Here is an 18,157-nt window from a genome sequence, read left to right on the forward strand (position 1 = left end):
CTTAGGGCCCGCCCAGTGGGCCAGCCATAGGCTTAGGGCCCGCCCAGTGGACCAGCCAGAGGCTTAGGGCCCGCCCAGTGGGCCAGCCAGAGGCTTAGGGCCCGCCCAGTGGACCAGCCAGAGGCTTAGGGCCCGCGCAGTGGGCCAGCCAGAGGCTTAGGGCCCGCCCAGTGGGCCAGCCAGAGGCTTAGGGCCCGCGCAGTGGGCCAGCCAGAGACTTAGGGCCCGCCCAGTGGGCCAGCCAGAGGCTTAGGGCCCGCGCAGTGGGCCAGCCAGAGGCTTAGGGCCCGCGCAGTGGGCCAGCCAGAGGCTTAGGGCCCGCCCAGTGGGCCAGCCAGAGGCTTAGGGCCCGCGCAGTGGGCCAGCCAGAGGCTTAGGGCCCGCGCAGTGGGCCAGCCAGAGGCTTAGGGCCCGCGCAGTGGGCCAGCCAGAGGCTTAGGGCCCGCCCAGTGGACCAGCCAGAGGCTTAGGGCCCGCGCAGTGGGCCAGCCAGAGGCTTAGGGCCCGCCCAGTGGGCCAGCCAGAGGCTTAGGGCCCGCGCAGTGGGCCAGCCAGAGACTTAGGGCCCGCGCAGTGGGCCAGCCAGAGGCTTAGGGCCCGCCCAGTGGGCCAGCCAGAGGCTTAGGGCCCGCGCAGTGGGCCAGCCAGAGACTTAGGGCCCGCGCAGTGGGCCAGCCAGAGGCTTAGGGCCCGCCCAGTGGGCCAGCCAGAGGCTTAGGGCCCGCGCAGTGGGCCAGCCAGAGACTTAGGGCCCGCGCAGTGGGCCAGCCAGAGGCTTAGGGCCCGCCCAGTGGGCCAGCCAGAGGCTTAGGGCCCGCGCAGTGGGCCAGCCAGAGGCTTAGGGCCCGCGCAGTGGGCCAGCCAGAGGCTTAGGGCCCGCGCAGGAATATCTCTGCCAAAACAACAACAACAAAAATTGCAATATCAGTAGAAAGAACCCATAAAAAAAGGACAATACGATCTAAAATATGAGGGAATATATATATGAAAACTCTGCCATGTGTGAAACTTTTGGGCGAAGTTTATGCGCATTATAAACATTGACTCGGTTATACACGCAGGGTATAAACACCGAGATATATATATATATATATATATATATATATATATATATATATATATATATATATATATATATATATATATATAGATATATATATATATATATATATATATATATATATATATATATATATATATATATATATATATATATATATATATGCGAACAAGCCTGAATGGTCCCCAGGACATATGCAACTGAAAACTCACACCCCAGAAGTGACTCGAACCCATACTCCCAGAAGCAACGCAACTGGTATGTACAAGACGCCTTAATCCACTTGACCATCACGACCGGACATAATGAGGTGATAGCCGAGGCTATATGAACCACCCCACCGCCGGCACTCGGATAGTTATCTTGGGCATAGCATTTTACCAAATCACCTCATTCTTTGGGGCACACGTGAGGAACACAAATTTGTGTTCCTCACGTGTGCCCCAAAGAATGAGGTGATTTGGTAAAATGCTATGCCCAAGATAACTATCCGAGTGCCGGCGGTGGGGTGGTTCATATAGCCTCGGCTATCACCTCATTATGTCCGGTCGTGATGGTCAAGTGGATTAAGGCGTCTTGTACATACCAGTTGCGTTGCTTCTGGGAGTATGGGTTCGAGTCACTTCTGGGGTGTGAGTTTTCAGTTATATATATATATATATAACTTCTCGGAGAATATACAACGATTATTTTGTGCTGGACTGTATTCTGGAATACAATATACCTGCTGGTTACTGTATTCTGGAATACAATATACCTGCTGGTTGGTCAGTAAAGTTGGATGACGACTTGATAATCATCCAGACGTGGATAGGCCGTAATCTCAACACCAGACTAACAAACACGATAATGAAATCTTTTGCCACTGGTAAAACTTATTACATTATGGAGGAAAAGAGTAACTGTGGAGTTACAACCTGTGGAGTCACAACCTGTGGAGTTACAACCTGTGGAGTTACAACCTGTGGAGTTACAAGCGGTGGAGTTACAACCTGTGGATTCACAACCTGTGGAGTTACAACCTGTGGAGTTACAACCTGTGGAGTTACAACCTGTGGAGTTACAAGCGGTGGAGTTACAACCTGTGGATTCACAACCTGTGGAGTTACAACCTGTGGAGTTACAACCTGTGGAGTTACAACCTGTGGAGTTACTACCTGTGAAGTTACAACCTGTGGAGTTATAACCTGTGAAGTAACAACCTGTAAAGTTACAACCTGCGGAATCACAACCTGTGGAGTTACAACCTGTGGAGTTACAACCTGTAGAGTTACAACTTGTGGAGTTACAACCTGTGAAATTACAACCTGTGGAATCACAACCTGTGGAGTTACAACCTCTTGAGTTACAACCTGTGAAGTTACAACCTGTGGAGTTACAACTTGTGGAGTCCCAGCCTGTGGAGTTACAACCTGTGAAGTTATAACCTGTGGAATCACAACCTGTGGAGTTACAACTTGTGGAGTTACAACTTGTTGAGTTACAACCTGTGGAATTACAACCTGTGAAGTTACAACCTGTGGAATCACAACCTGTGAAGTAACAACCTATGGAGTTACAACCTGTGGAGTTACAACCTTTGGAGTTACAACCTGTGAAGTTACAACCTTTGGAGTTACAACCTGTGGAGTTACAACCTGTAGAGTTACAACCTATGAAGTAACAACCTGTGGAGTTACATCCTGTGGAGTTACAACCTATGAAGTTACAATCTGTTAAGTTACAACCTGTGGAATTACAACCTGTGGAGTTACAACCTGTGGTTACAACCTGTGGATTTACAACCTGTAAAGTTACAACCTGTGGAGTTCAACCTGTGGAGTTACAGCCTGTGGAGTCACAACCTTTGAAGTTAAAACCTGTGGAGTTACAACCTGTGGAGTTACAACCTGTGGAGTCACAACCTTTGAAGTTAAAACCTGTGGAGTTACAACCTGTGGAGTTACAACCTGTGGAGTCACAACCTTTGAAGTTAAAACCTGTGGAGTCACAACCTGTGGAGTCAAAACCTGTGAAGTTACAACCTGTGGAGTCACAACCTGTGGAGTCACAACCTGTGGAGTCACAACCTGTGGAGTCAAAACCTGTGGAGTCACAACCTGTGGAGTCACAACCTGTGGAGTCACAACCTGTGGAGTCACAACCTGTGGAGTCAAAACCTGTGGAGTCACAACCTGTGGAGTCACAACCTGTGAAGTTACAACCTGTGGAGTCACAACCTGTGGAGTCACAACCTGTGGAGTCACAATGTATGGAGTTACAACCTGTGGAGTTACAAATTGTGGAGTTACAACCTGTGGGGTCACAAGCTGTGGAGTTACAACCTTTGGGGTTACAACCTGTGGAGTCACAACCTGTGGCGTTTCAACTTGTGGAGTTACAACCTATGGAGTCACTAGCTGTGGAGTTACAAGTTACAAACTGTGGAGTTACAACCTGTGGAGTCACAACCTGTGGAGTTAAAGTCTATGGAGTTACAACCTGTGGAGTTAAAACCTGTGGAGTTACAACCTGTGGAGTTACAACCTGTGGAGTCACAACCTGTGGAGTTAAAATCTATGGAGTTACAACCTGTGGAGTTACAACCTGTAGAGTTACAACCTATGAAGTAACAACCTGTGGAGTTACAACCTGTGGAGTTACAACCTGTGGAGTCACAAGCGGTGGAGTTACAACCTGTGGATTCACAACCTGTGGAGTTACAACCTGTGGAGTTACAACCTGTGGAGTTACAACCTGTGGAGTTACTACCTGTGAAGTTACAACCTGTGGAGTTATAACCTGTGAAGTAACAACCTGTAAAGTTACAACCTGCGGAATCACAACCTGTGGAGTTACAACCTGTGGAGTTACAACCTGTAGAGTTACAACTTGTGGAGTTACAACCTGTGAAATTACAACCTGTGGAATCACAACCTGTGGAGTTACAACCTCTTGAGTTACAACCTGTGAAGTTACAACCTGTGGAGTTACAACTTGTGGAGTCCCAGCCTGTGGAATTACAACCTGTGAAGTTATAACCTGTGGAATCACAACCTGTGGAGTTACAACTTGTGGAGTTACAACTTGTTGAGTTACAACCTGTGGAATTACAACCTGTGAAGTTACAACCTGTGGAGTTACAACCTGTAGAGTTACAACCTATGAAGTAACAACCTGTGGAGTTACATCCTGTGGAGTTACAACCTATGAAGTTACAATCTGTTAAGTTACAACCTGTGGAATTACAACCTGTGGAGTTACAACCTGTGGTTACAACCTGTGGATTTACAACCTGTAAAGTTACAACCTGTGGAGTTACAACCTGTGGAGTCACAACCTGTGGAGTTCAACCTGTGGAGTTACAGCCTGTGGAGTCACAACCTTTGAAGTTAAAACCTGTGGAGTTACAACCTGTGGAGTTACAACCTGTGGAGTCACAACCTGTGGAGTCAAAACCTGTGGAGTCACAACCTTTGAAGTTAAAACCTGTGGAGTTACAACCTGTGGAGTTACAACCTGTGGAGTCACAACCTTTGAAGTTAAAACCTGTGGAGTCACAACCTGTGGAGTCAAAACCTGTGGAGTCACAACCTGTGGAGTCACAACCTGTGAAGTTACAACCTGTGGAGTCACAACCTGTGGAGTCACAACCTGTGGAGTCACAACCTGTGGAGTCAAAACCTGTGGAGTCACAACCTGTGGAGTCACAACCTGTGAAGTTACAACCTGTGGAGTCACAACCTGTGGAGTCACAACCTGTGGAGTCACAATGTATGGAGTTACAACCTGTGGAGTTACAAATTGTGGAGTTACAACCTGTGGGGTCACAAGCTGTGGAGTTACAACCTTTGGGGTTACAACCTGTGGAGTCACAACCTGTGGCGTTTCAACTTGTGGAGTTAAAATCTATGGAGTTACAACCTGTGGAGTTAAAACCTGTGGAGTTACAACCTGTGGAGTTACAACCTGAAAAGTTATAACCTGTGGAGTTACAACCTGTGGAGTTAAAACCTGTGGAGTTACAACCTGTGGAGTTACAACCTGTGGAGTTACTACCTGTGAAGTTACAACCTGTGGAGTTATAACCTGTGAAGTAACAACCTGTAAAGTTACAACCTGCGGAATCACAACCTGTGGAGTTACAACCTGTGGAGTTACAACCTGTAGAGTTACAACTTGTGGAGTTACAACCTGTGAAATTACAACCTGTGGAATCACAACCTGTGGAGTTACAACCTCTTGAGTTACAACCTGTGAAGTTACAACCTGTGGAGTTACAACTTGTGGAGTCACAGCCTGTGGAGTTACAACCTGTGAAGTTATAACCTGTGGAATCACAACCTGTGGAGTTACAACTTGTGGAGTTACAACTTGTTGAGTTACAACCTGTGGAATTACAACCTGTGAAGTTACAACCTGTGGAATCACAACCTGTGAAGTAACAACCTGTGGAGTTACAACCTGTGGAGTTACAACCTTTGGAGTTACAACCTGTGGAGTTACAACCTGTAGAGTTACAACCTATGAAGTAACAACCTGTGGAGTTACAACCTGTGGAGTTACAACCTGTGGAGTCACAAGCGGTGGAGTTACAACCTGTGGATTCACAACCTGTGGAGTTACAACCTGTGGAGTTACAACCTGTGGAGTTACAACCTGTGGAGTTACTACCTGTGAAGTTACAACCTGTGGAGTTATAACCTGTGAAGTAACAACCTGTAAAGTTACAACCTGCGGAATCACAACCTGTGGAGTTACAACCTGTGGAGTTACAACCTGTAGAGTTACAACTTGTGGAGTTACAACCTGTGAAATTACAACCTGTGGAATCACAACCTGTGGAGTTACAACCTCTTGAGTTACAACCTGTGAAGTTACAACCTGTGGAGTTACAACTTGTGGAGTCCCAGCCTGTGGAGTTACAACCTGTGAAGTTATGACCTGTGGAATCACAACCTGTGGAGTTACAACTTGTGGAGTTACAACTTGTTGAGTTACAACCTGTGGAATTACAACCTGTGAAGTTACAACCTGTGGAATCACAACCTGTGAAGTAACAACCTGTGGAGTTACAACCTGTGGAGTTACAACCTTTGGAGTTACAACCTGTGAAGTTACAACCTTTGGAGTTACAACCTGTGGAGTTACAACCTGTAGAGTTACAACCTATGAAGTAACAACCTGTGGAGTTACAACCTGTGGAGTTACAACCTATGAAGTTACAATCTGTTAAGTTACAACCTGTGGAATTACAACCTGTGGAGTTACAACCTGTGGTTACAACCTGTGGATTTACAACCTGTAAAGTTACAACCTGTGGAGTTACAACCTGTGGAGTCACAACCTGTGGAGTTCAACCTGTGGAGTTACAGCCTGTGGAGTCACAACCTTTGAAGTTAAAACCTGTGGAGTTACAACCTGTGGAGTTACAACCTGTGGAGTCACAACCTTTGAAGTTAAAACCTGTGGAGTCACAACCTGTGGAGTCAAAACCTGTGGAGTCACAACCTGTGGAGTCACAACCTGTGAAGTTACAACCTGTGGAGTCACAACCTGTGGAGTCACAACCTGTGGAGTCACAATGTATGGAGTTACAACCTGTGGAGTTACAACCTGTGGAGTTACAACCTGTGGGGTCACAAGCTGTGGAGTTACAACCTTTGGGGTTACAACCTGTGGAGTTACAACTTGTGGAGTCCCAGCCTGTGGAGTTACAACCTGTGAAGTTATAACCTGTGGAATCACAACCTGTGGAGTTACAACTTGTGGAGTTACAACTTGTTGAGTTACAACCTGTGGAATTACAACCTGTGAAGTTACAACCTGTGGAATCACAACCTGTGAAGTAACAACCTATGGAGTTACAACCTGTGGAGTTACAACCTTTGGAGTTACAACCTGTGAAGTTACAACCTTTGGAGTTACAACCTGTGGAGTTACAACCTGTAGAGTTACAACCTATGAAGTAACAACCTGTGGAGTTACATCCTGTGGAGTTACAACCTATGAAGTTACAATCTGTTAAGTTACAACCTGTGGAATTACAACCTGTGGAGTTACAACCTGTGGTTACAACCTGTGGATTTACAACCTGTAAAGTTACAACCTGTGGAGTTCAACCTGTGGAGTTACAGCCTGTGGAGTCACAACCTTTGAAGTTAAAACCTGTGGAGTTACAACCTGTGGAGTTACAACCTGTGGAGTCACAACCTTTGAAGTTAAAACCTGTGGAGTTACAACCTGTGGAGTTACAACCTGTGGAGTCACAACCTTTGAAGTTAAAACCTGTGGAGTCACAACCTGTGGAGTCAAAACCTGTGAAGTTACAACCTGTGGAGTCACAACCTGTGGAGTCACAACCTGTGGAGTCACAACCTGTGGAGTCAAAACCTGTGGAGTCACAACCTGTGGAGTCACAACCTGTGGAGTCACAACCTGTGGAGTCACAACCTGTGGAGTCAAAACCTGTGGAGTCACAACCTGTGGAGTCACAACCTGTGAAGTTACAACCTGTGGAGTCACAACCTGTGGAGTCACAACCTGTGGAGTCACAATGTATGGAGTTACAACCTGTGGAGTTACAAATTGTGGAGTTACAACCTGTGGGGTCACAAGCTGTGGAGTTACAACCTTTGGGGTTACAACCTGTGGAGTCACAACCTGTGGCGTTTCAACTTGTGGAGTTACAACCTATGGAGTCACTAGCTGTGGAGTTACAAGTTACAAACTGTGGAGTTACAACCTGTGGAGTCACAACCTGTGGAGTTAAAGTCTATGGAGTTACAACCTGTGGAGTTAAAACCTGTGGAGTTACAACCTGTGGAGTTACAACCTGTGGAGTCACAACCTGTGGAGTTAAAATCTATGGAGTTACAACCTGTGGAGTTACAACCTGTAGAGTTACAACCTATGAAGTAACAACCTGTGGAGTTACAACCTGTGGAGTTACAACCTGTGGAGTCACAAGCGGTGGAGTTACAACCTGTGGATTCACAACCTGTGGAGTTACAACCTGTGGAGTTACAACCTGTGGAGTTACAACCTGTGGAGTTACTACCTGTGAAGTTACAACCTGTGGAGTTATAACCTGTGAAGTAACAACCTGTAAAGTTACAACCTGCGGAATCACAACCTGTGGAGTTACAACCTGTGGAGTTACAACCTGTAGAGTTACAACTTGTGGAGTTACAACCTGTGAAATTACAACCTGTGGAATCACAACCTGTGGAGTTACAACCTCTTGAGTTACAACCTGTGAAGTTACAACCTGTGGAGTTACAACTTGTGGAGTCCCAGCCTGTGGAATTACAACCTGTGAAGGTATAACCTGTGGAATCACAACCTGTGGAGTTACAACTTGTGGAGTTACAACTTGTTGAGTTACAACCTGTGGAATTACAACCTGTGAAGTTACAACCTGTGGAGTTACAACCTGTAGAGTTACAACCTATGAAGTAACAACCTGTGGAGTTACATCCTGTGGAGTTACAACCTATGAAGTTACAATCTGTTAAGTTACAACCTGTGGAATTACAACCTGTGGAGTTACAACCTGTGGTTACAACCTGTGGATTTACAACCTGTAAAGTTACAACCTGTGGAGTTACAACCTGTGGAGTCACAACCTGTGGAGTTCAACCTGTGGAGTTACAGCCTGTGGAGTCACAACCTTTGAAGTTAAAACCTGTGGAGTTACAACCTGTGGAGTTACAACCTGTGGAGTCACAACCTGTGGAGTCAAAACCTGTGGAGTCACAACCTTTGAAGTTAAAACCTGTGGAGTTACAACCTGTGGAGTTACAACCTGTGGAGTCACAACCTTTGAAGTTAAAACCTGTGGAGTCACAACCTGTGGAGTCAAAACCTGTGGAGTCACAACCTGTGGAGTCACAACCTGTGAAGTTACAACCTGTGGAGTCACAACCTGTGGAGTCACAACCTGTGGAGTCACAACCTGTGGAGTCAAAACCTGTGGAGTCACAACCTGTGGAGTCACAACCTGTGAAGTTACAACCTGTGGAGTCACAACCTGTGGAGTCACAACCTGTGGAGTCACAATGTATGGAGTTACAACCTGTGGAGTTACAAATTGTGGAGTTACAACCTGTGGGGTCACAAGCTGTGGAGTTACAACCTTTGGGGTTACAACCTGTGGAGTCACAACCTGTGGCGTTTCAACTTGTGGAGTTAAAATCTATGGAGTTACAACCTGTGGAGTTAAAACCTGTGGAGTTACAACCTGTGGAGTTACAACCTGAAAAGTTATAACCTGTGGAGTTACAACCTGTGGAGTTAAAACCTGTGGAGTTACAACCTGTGGAGTTACAACCTGTGGAGTTACTACATGTGAAGTTACAACCTGTGGAGTTATAACCTGTGAAGTAACAACCTGTAAAGTTACAACCTGCGGAATCACAACCTGTGGAGTTACAACCTGTGGAGTTACAACCTGTAGAGTTACAACTTGTGGAGTTACAACCTGTGAAATTACAACCTGTGGAATCACAACCTGTGGAGTTACAACCTCTTGAGTTACAACCTGTGAAGTTACAACCTGTGGAGTTACAACTTGTGGAGTCACAGCCTGTGGAGTTACAACCTGTGAAGTTATAACCTGTGGAATCACAACCTGTGGAGTTACAACTTGTGGAGTTACAACTTGTTGAGTTACAACCTGTGGAATTACAACCTGTGAAGTTACAACCTGTGGAATCACAACCTGTGAAGTAACAACCTGTGGAGTTACAACCTGTGGAGTTACAACCTTTGGAGTTACAACCTGTGGAGTTACAACCTGTAGAGTTACAACCTATGAAGTAACAACCTGTGGAGTTACAACCTGTGGAGTTACAACCTGTGGAGTCACAAGCGGTGGAGTTACAACCTGTGGATTCACAACCTGTGGAGTTACAACCTGTGGAGTTACAACCTGTGGAGTTACAACCTGTGGAGTTACTACCTGTGAAGTTACAACCTGTGGAGTTATAACCTGTGAAGTAACCACCTGTAAAGTTACAACCTGCGGAATCACAACCTGTGGAGTTACAACCTGTGGAGTTACAACCTGTAGAGTTACAACTTGTGGAGTTACAACCTGTGAAATTACAACCTGTGGAATCACAACCTGTGGAGTTACAACCTCTTGAGTTACAACCTGTGAAGTTACAACCTGTGGAGTTACAACTTGTGGAGTCCCAGCCTGTGGAGTTACAACCTGTGAAGTTATAACCTGTGGAATCACAACCTGTGGAGTTACAACTTGTGGAGTTACAACTTGTTGAGTTACAACCTGTGGAATTACAACCTGTGAAGTTACAACCTGTGGAATCACAACCTGTGAAGTAACAACCTGTGGAGTTACAACCTGTGGAGTTACAACCTTTGGAGTTACAACCTGTGAAGTTACAACCTTTGGAGTTACAACCTGTGGAGTTACAACCTGTAGAGTTACAACCTATGAAGTAACAACCTGTGGAGTTACAACCTGTGGAGTTACAACCTATGAAGTTACAATCTGTTAAGTTACAACCTGTGGAATTACAACCTGTGGAGTTACAACCTGTGGTTACAACCTGTGGATTTACAACCTGTAAAGTTACAACCTGTGGAGTTACAACCTGTGGAGTCACAACCTGTGGAGTTCAACCTGTGGAGTTACAGCCTGTGGAGTCACAACCTTTGAAGTTAAAACCTGTGGAGTTACAACCTGTGGAGTTACAACCTGTGGAGTCACAACCTTTGAAGTTAAAACCTGTGGAGTCACAACCTGTGGAGTCAAAACCTGTGGAGTCACAACCTGTGGAGTCACAACCTGTGAAGTTACAACCTGTGGAGTCACAACCTGTGGAGTCACAACCTGTGGAGTCACAATGTATGGAGTTACAACCTGTGGAGTTACAACCTGTGGAGTTACAACCTGTGGGGTCACAAGCTGTGGAGTTACAACCTTTGGGGTTACAACCTGTGGAGTCACAACCTGTGGCGTTTCAACTTGTGGAGTTACAACCTTTGGAGTCACTAGCTGTGGAGTTACAAGTTACAAACTGTGGAGTTACAACCTGTGGAGTCACAACCTGTGGAGTTAAAGTCTATGGAGTTACAACCTGTGGAGTTAAAACCTGTGGAGTTACAACCTGTGGAGTCACAACCTGTGGAGTTAAAATCTATGGAGTTACAACCTGTGGAGTTAAAACCTGTGGAGTTACAACCTGTGGAGTTACAACCTGAAAAGTTATAACCTGTGGAGTTACAACCTGTGGAGTTAAAACCTGTGGAGTTACAACCTGTGGAGTTACAACCTGTGGAGTTACTACCTGTGAAGTTACAACCTGTGGAGTTATAACCTGTGAAGTAACAACCTGTAAAGTTACAACCTGCGGAATCACAACCTGTGGAGTTACAACCTGTGGAGTTACAACCTGTAGAGTTACAACTTGTGGAGTTACAACCTGTGAAATTACAACCTGTGGAATCACAACCTGTGGAGTTACAACCTCTTGAGTTACAACCTGTGAAGTTACAACCTGTGGAGTTACAACTTGTGGAGTCACAGCCTGTGGAGTTACAACCTGTGAAGTTATAACCTGTGGAATCACAACCTGTAGAGTTACAACTTGTGAAGTTACAACTTGTTGAGTTACAACCTGTGGAATTACAACCTGTGAAGTTACAACCTGTGGAATCACAACCTGTGAAGTAACAACCTGTGGAGTTACAACCTGTGGAGTTACAACCTTTGGAGTTACAACCTGTGGAGTTACAACCTGTAGAGTTACAACCTATGAAGTAACAACCTGTGGAGTTACAACCTGTGGAGTTACAACCTATGAAGTTACAATCTGTTAAGTTACAACCTGTGGAATTACAACCTGTGGAGTTACAACCTGTGGTTACAACCTGTGGATTTACAACCTGTAAAGTTACAACCTGTGGAGTTACAACCTGTGGAGTCACAACCTGTGGAGTTCAACCTGTGGTTACAACCTGTGGATTTACAACCTGTAAAGTTACAACCTGTGGAGTTACAACCTATGGAGTCACAACCTGTGGAGTTAAACCTGTGGAGTTACAGCCTGTGGAGTCACAACCTTTGAAGTTAAAACCTGTGGAGTTACAACCTGTGGAGTTACAACCTGTGGAGTCACAACCTTTGAAGTTAAAACCTGTGGAGTCACAACTTGTGGAGTCACAACCTGTGGAGTTACAACCAGTGGAATTACAACCTGTGGAGTTACAACCTGTGGAGTTACAACCTGTGGAGTTATAACCTGTGGAGTTACAACCTGTGGAGTCCTGAATGAATTCACAACCACCATTACTCTCCAGTGTCAACATTTAAACGATGCTTTCGTCTGTGTTTACATGAGAGAACATTATTATTCCCCTGTATACATATCGTCTTGTGCGTGTACATGAGTACATATGTATAAATGCTTGGCGTGCAAGGCCCCCAAGTTCAGTAGTTGACGTCATGGCGCCGAGGGTTCGATTCTCCGAGTGATTATTATTGTTGATGATACATATGTATGTGTCGTGATCGCTGCTTCATTCCGAACACGGCGATTACACAACGATAACTCCCTTGCCTCAGGAGCCGTTACTACCCTTATGTAATTCCCCACACCAGAAGACCATTGGGTCGTACCACTAGGTTTATACACGAGCTCAGTGAAAGGACATATGAAGGTGGTTAAAGGCCGTCGGGTTTGAGGGGAACCGACCTGTGAGATTTATATTTATTTATTTTACATGAATTTATATAGTATTTATATTTACGTAACTTTTTATGTATTTCGATAGGAATTGTATGAAGTTTAACCAGACTCTATTTCTACAATATTCTTACAAATCGACTCCTTTATACATTAGGGGGGGGGGGGTTATATTGTTTATTTATGCAGCCAATCAAACTACAGTATTATTAAACAACATATATTATTAATTGAAACTGAGAGGCCTTATCTTATATGACTGATTTAGTCCTAAACAACCAGTAGGAACACGGATGAATAAGCCAGTCGATCCACCATGTGGGTGTGGCTGGCTCCCAACTCATGTACTGGTTACTAGGTTACTATTCTTGCTTCCTCTTCAATTGTTCCTGTCAAAGGCTAGTTACATAATAGCAGTAATCCTATATATATATATATATATATATATATATATATATATATATATATATATATATATATATATATATATATATATATATATATATATATATATTATTAAATATGACCGAAAAAGTAAGATTAATAATTCTAACACGAATTTTCTCAATCTTTCGTACATTACGCTTCACTGTTGGAGGTAAATCAAAAATCACTTCTCCAAAATTCATTTTTATTTCTAGTCTGATGCAACACGGGCGCGTTTCGTAAAATTTATTACATTTTCAAAGACTTCACAAATACACAACTGATTAGAACGTATCTCTGATTTTATATCTACATTTGAGTGAGGTGGGAAGGGTGATGTGGCATTAACACAAGACAGAACAGGAGGGGATATTAATAGGGTATTAAAAGTATCAACACAAGACAGAACAGAAACAATGGGTATTGAATAGAAGTGTTTGTAGAAAGCCTATTGGTCCATATTTCTTGATGCTTCTATATTGGAGCGGAGTCTTGAGGTGGGTAGAATATAGTTGTGCAATAATTGGCTGTTGATTGCTGGTGTTGACTTCTTGATGTGTAGTGCCTCGCAAACGTCAAGCCGCCTGCTATCGCTGTATCTATCGATGATTTCTGTGTTGTTTACTAGGATTTCTCTGGCGATGGTTTGGTTATGGGAAGAGATTATATGTTCCTTAATGGAGCCCTGTTGCTTATGCATCGTTAAACGCCTAGAAAGAGATGTTGTTGTCTTGCCTATATACTGGGTTTTTTGGAGCTTACAGTCCCCAAGTGGGCATTTGAAGGCATAGACGACATTAGTCTCTTTTAAAGCGTTCTGTTTTGTGTCTGGAGAGTTTCTCATGAGTAGGCTGGCCGTTTTTCTGGTTTTATAGTAAATCGTCAGTTGTATCCTCTGATTTTTGTCTGTAGGGATAACGTTTCTATTAACAATATCTTTCAGGACCCTTTCCTCCGTTTTATGAGCTGTGGAAAAGAAGTTCCTGTAAAATAGTCTAATAGGGGGTATAGGTGTTGTGTTAGTTGTCTCTTCAGAGGTTGCATGGCTTTTCACTTTCCTTCTTATGATGTCTTCGATGAAACCATTGGAGAAGCCGTTATTGACTAGGACCTGCCTTACCCTACAGAGTTCTTCGTCGACTTGCTTCCATTCTGAGCTGTGGCTGAGAGCACGGTCGACGTATGCGTTAACAACACTCCTCTTGTACCTGTCAGGGCAGTCGCTGTTGGCATTTAGGCACATTCCTATGTTTGTTTCCTTAGTGTAGACTGCAGTGTGGAAACCTCCGCCCTTTTCCATGACTGTTACATCTAGAAAAGGCAGCTTCCCATCCTTTTCCGTCTCGTAAGTGAAACGCAGCACGGAACTCTGCTCAAATGCCTCCTTCAGCTTCTGCAGATGTCTGACATCAGGTTCCTGTGTAAAAATGTCGTCAACATACCTGCAGTATATGGCCGGTTTCAAGTTCATGTCGACTAAGATTTTTTGCTCGATGGTACCCATGTAGAAGTTTGCAAACAGAACACCTAGGGGAGAACCCATGGCGACCCCATCTACTTGCTTATACATGTGCCCATCCGGGCTCAAGAAGGGTGCCTCTTTAGTACAAGCTTGGAGTAGTTTCCTCAGAATACTTTCTGGCATGTCAAGAGGAGTACAGGCTGGATCACGATACACTCTGTCGGCTATCATTCCGATTGTCTCGTCCACAGGTACGTTGGTAAACAGCGATTCTACGTCCAACGAGGCTCTTATCCCTGTGGCCCGTGTGCCCCGCAGTAAGTCCACAAATTCCTTTGGAGACTTCAGGCTGAAGGCGCAAGGAACATAAGGAGTCAGCAGGCCGTTGAGTCGCTTTGCCAGTCTGTACGTGGGTGTGGGTATCTGGCTAATGATTGGCCGAAGTGGGTTTCCAGGCTTGTGCGTCTTGACATTTCCATACGCATATCCAGGTTTATATTCCCCAATGATCTTTGGCAGGTGGAGTCCGGATTTCTTGGCGTTTACAGTTTCGATCAGTTTGTTGACCTTTGCTTTTAATTCGGCTGTAGTGTCCTTCGTTACCCTTTGGAACTTAGTTTGGTCAGAGAGTATGATGTTCATTTTCGCCAGATATTCGTCTTTTTTAAGAATGACATATATTGGCGACTTGTCACCTCTCCTGACAACTATCTCCTTGTTCTCACGAAGGCTTTTAGCTGCCGCTTTAAGCTCGGGGGACAGTATGGTGCTTCTGTAGTTGCCTCGATTCTTTCCTCCTTCTGCAATAAGTTCTGCTTGTAAGGTATCTTTGGTAGTGACCTTCTTTTGTGTCTCGAGGTCGAATATGTCGTCCAACAGAATTTCCAACTCTACTTTCCGGGCCATTTCACTCGGTCTGGACATAACATGACAGTTTATGCCCAGATTTAGGAGAGTGACTTGGTCCTCAGTGAGGTTAATTCCTGCAAGGTTCAGGAAGCCATCTCTTGGTCGTGGAATTGCCATAGGTCCTCCATATAATGTTGTTAGTTTCTTGATAATCCTTGTTTCAGTGCTGAGGTGATGTCGGTCTGTGAGGATGTCGAGGTGTTGTTCAATGCGGGTACGGATACTATGGTCGATGTTGCTATTTCTCCACTCGTTTGTAGCATGAAGTAGTTGCGTTTTGTTGTCTTTGATTTCATTCTCTGCCTTGTATATCTGATCACGAATCAGATCCTGGCGATATTTTATCGTGAAGGCTTGATTCCTTGCTGCTGGGTCGTGCACTTTAATATTAGTATATTTTGGTAGCAGTCTTTCCTGTAGACATATATTATTAAATATGACCGAAAATGAATTTTGGAGAAGTGATTTTTGATTTACCTCCAACAGTGAAGCGTAATGTACGAAAGATTGAGAAAATTCGTGTTAGAATTATTAATCTTACTTTTTCGGTCATATTTAATAATATATGTCTACAGGAAAGACTGCTACCAAAATATACTAATATTAAAGTGCACGACCCACCATCAACACAAGACAGAACACAAACAATGGGTATTGAATAGAAGTGTTTGTAGAAAGCCTATTGGTCCATATTTCTTGATGCTTCTATATTGGAGCGGAGTCTTGAGGTGGGTAGAATATAGTTGTGCAATAATTGGCTGTTGATTGCTGGTGTTGACTTCTTGATGTGTAGTGCCTCGCAAACGTCAAGCCGCCTGCTATCGCTGTATCTATCGATGATTTCTGTGTTGTTTACTAGGATTTTTCTGGCGATTGTTTGGTTGTGGGAAGAGATTATATGTTCCTTAATGGAGCCCTGTTGCTTATGCATCGTTAAACGCCTAGAAAGAGATGTTGTTGTCTTGCCTATATACTGGGTTTTTTGGAGCTTACAGTCCCCAAGTGGGCATTTGAAGGCATAGACGACGTTAGTCTCTTTTAAAGCGTTCTGTTTTGTGTCTGGAGAGTTTCTCATGAGTAGGCTGGCCGTTTTTCTGGTTTTATAGTAAATCGTCAGTTGTATCCTCTGATTTTTGTCTGTAGGGATAACGTTTCTATTAACAATATCTTTCAGGACCCTTTCCTCCATTTTATGAGCTGTGGTGTGTCGTAAGGTGCATTTCCCGCAGCCTTTCCTCGTAACTCATGCCTCTTAGTTTTGGGACTAGTCTATTGGCATACCTTTGGACTTTTTCCAGCTTCGTCTTGTGCTTGACAAGGTACGGGCTCCATGCTAGGGCCGCATACTCCAGGATTGGTCTTACATATGTGGTGTACAAGATTCTGAATGATTCCTTACACAGGTTCCTGAACGCTGTTCTGATGTTAGCCAGCCTCGCATATGCCGCAGACGTTATTCTTTTTATGTGGGCTTCAGGAGACAGGTTTGGTGTGATATCAACTCCTAGATCTTTCTCTCTGTTCGTTTCATTAAGTACTTCATCTCCTATTCTGTATCCTGTGTCTGGCCTCCTATTTCCAATGCCTAGTTTCATTACCTTGTATTTACTCGGGTTGAACTTCAACAGCCATTTGTTGGACCATTCACTCAGTCGGTCTAGGTCATCTTGTAGCCTCCTGCTATCGTCCTCAGTTTCAATCCTCCTCATAATTTTTGCATCATCGGCAAACATTGAGAGAAACGATTCTATACCCTCTGGGAGATCATTTACATATATCAGAAACAGTATAGGTCCAAGGACTGACCCCTGCGGGACTCCACTCGTAACGTCTCGCCAATCTGAGACCTCACCCCTCACACTGACTCGTTGTCTCCTGTTACTTAGGAACTCCTGTATCCAACGGAGTACCGTCCCTTTCCCTTCAGCCTGCATCTTCAGCTTTTTCACTAGCCTCTTGTGTGGTACTATATCAAAGGCTTTCTGACAATCCAAAAATATGCAGTCTGCCCATCCTTCTCTTTCTTGCCTTATTTTTGTTGCCTGGTCGAAGAATTCAAGTAACCCTGTGAGGCAGGACCTGCCATCCCTGAATCCATGTTGATGCTGTGTTACAAAGTTCTTTCGCTCCAGGTGCTCCACTAGCTTTCTTCGCACAATCTTCTCCATCAGCTTGCATGGTACGCAGGTTAGGGACACTGGCCTGTAATTCAATGCCTCCTGTCTATTCCCTTTCTTGTCTATCGGGACTACGTTAGCTGCTTTCCAAATTTCTGGCAGTTCCCCTGTTGCCAGAGATTAGTTATACACAATGGAGAGTGGGAGGCACAGTTCTTCAGCACCTTCCTTTAGTATCCAAAGGGAGATTCCATCTGGGCCTATAGCCTTTGTCACATCCAACTCTAGTAAACACTTCCTTACTTCCCCGCTGGTAATCTCAAACTCTTCCAGTGGTTCCTGGTTAGCTATTCCCTCTCTTATCTCTGGGATTTCTCCTTGCTCTAAGGTGAAGACCTCTTGGAATTTCTTATTCAGTTCCTCACACACTTCCTTGTCGTTTGTAGTGAATCCTTCTGCCCCTATCCTTAATTTCATAACCTGTTCCTTT

General features: G+C 44.5%; 1 protein-coding gene across 1 annotated transcript in view; it reads right to left on the reverse strand.

Moving 5' to 3' along the window:
- Positions 1–1,938: 1,938 nt before the first annotated feature.
- The window catches only part of LOC123753523 (mucin-2-like), a 30,497-nt gene continuing 14,278 nt past the window's right edge, over positions 1,939–18,157 (reverse strand). Inside the window, exons 3-18 of the mRNA XM_069333800.1 lie at positions 12,112–12,234; positions 11,221–11,790; positions 10,701–10,898; positions 9,927–10,466; positions 9,252–9,821; positions 8,694–9,086; positions 7,965–8,459; positions 7,175–7,582; positions 6,701–6,835; positions 6,413–6,610; positions 5,639–6,178; positions 4,964–5,533; positions 4,406–4,798; positions 3,677–4,171; positions 2,887–3,294; positions 1,939–2,577 (exon numbers count right to left, since the gene is read on the reverse strand). Coding sequence (XP_069189901.1) covers positions 1,939–2,577; positions 2,887–3,294; positions 3,677–4,171; positions 4,406–4,798; positions 4,964–5,533; positions 5,639–6,178; positions 6,413–6,610; positions 6,701–6,835; positions 7,175–7,582; positions 7,965–8,459; positions 8,694–9,086; positions 9,252–9,821; positions 9,927–10,466; positions 10,701–10,898; positions 11,221–11,790; positions 12,112–12,234 — 6,675 coding nt within the window. The remainder of the gene's footprint in view (positions 2,578–2,886; positions 3,295–3,676; positions 4,172–4,405; positions 4,799–4,963; positions 5,534–5,638; positions 6,179–6,412; positions 6,611–6,700; positions 6,836–7,174; positions 7,583–7,964; positions 8,460–8,693; positions 9,087–9,251; positions 9,822–9,926; positions 10,467–10,700; positions 10,899–11,220; positions 11,791–12,111; positions 12,235–18,157) is intronic.

This window comes from Procambarus clarkii, chromosome 30 (genome assembly GCF_040958095.1).
Source record: "Procambarus clarkii isolate CNS0578487 chromosome 30, FALCON_Pclarkii_2.0, whole genome shotgun sequence".
Taxonomy (NCBI): domain Eukaryota; kingdom Metazoa; phylum Arthropoda; class Malacostraca; order Decapoda; family Cambaridae; genus Procambarus; species Procambarus clarkii.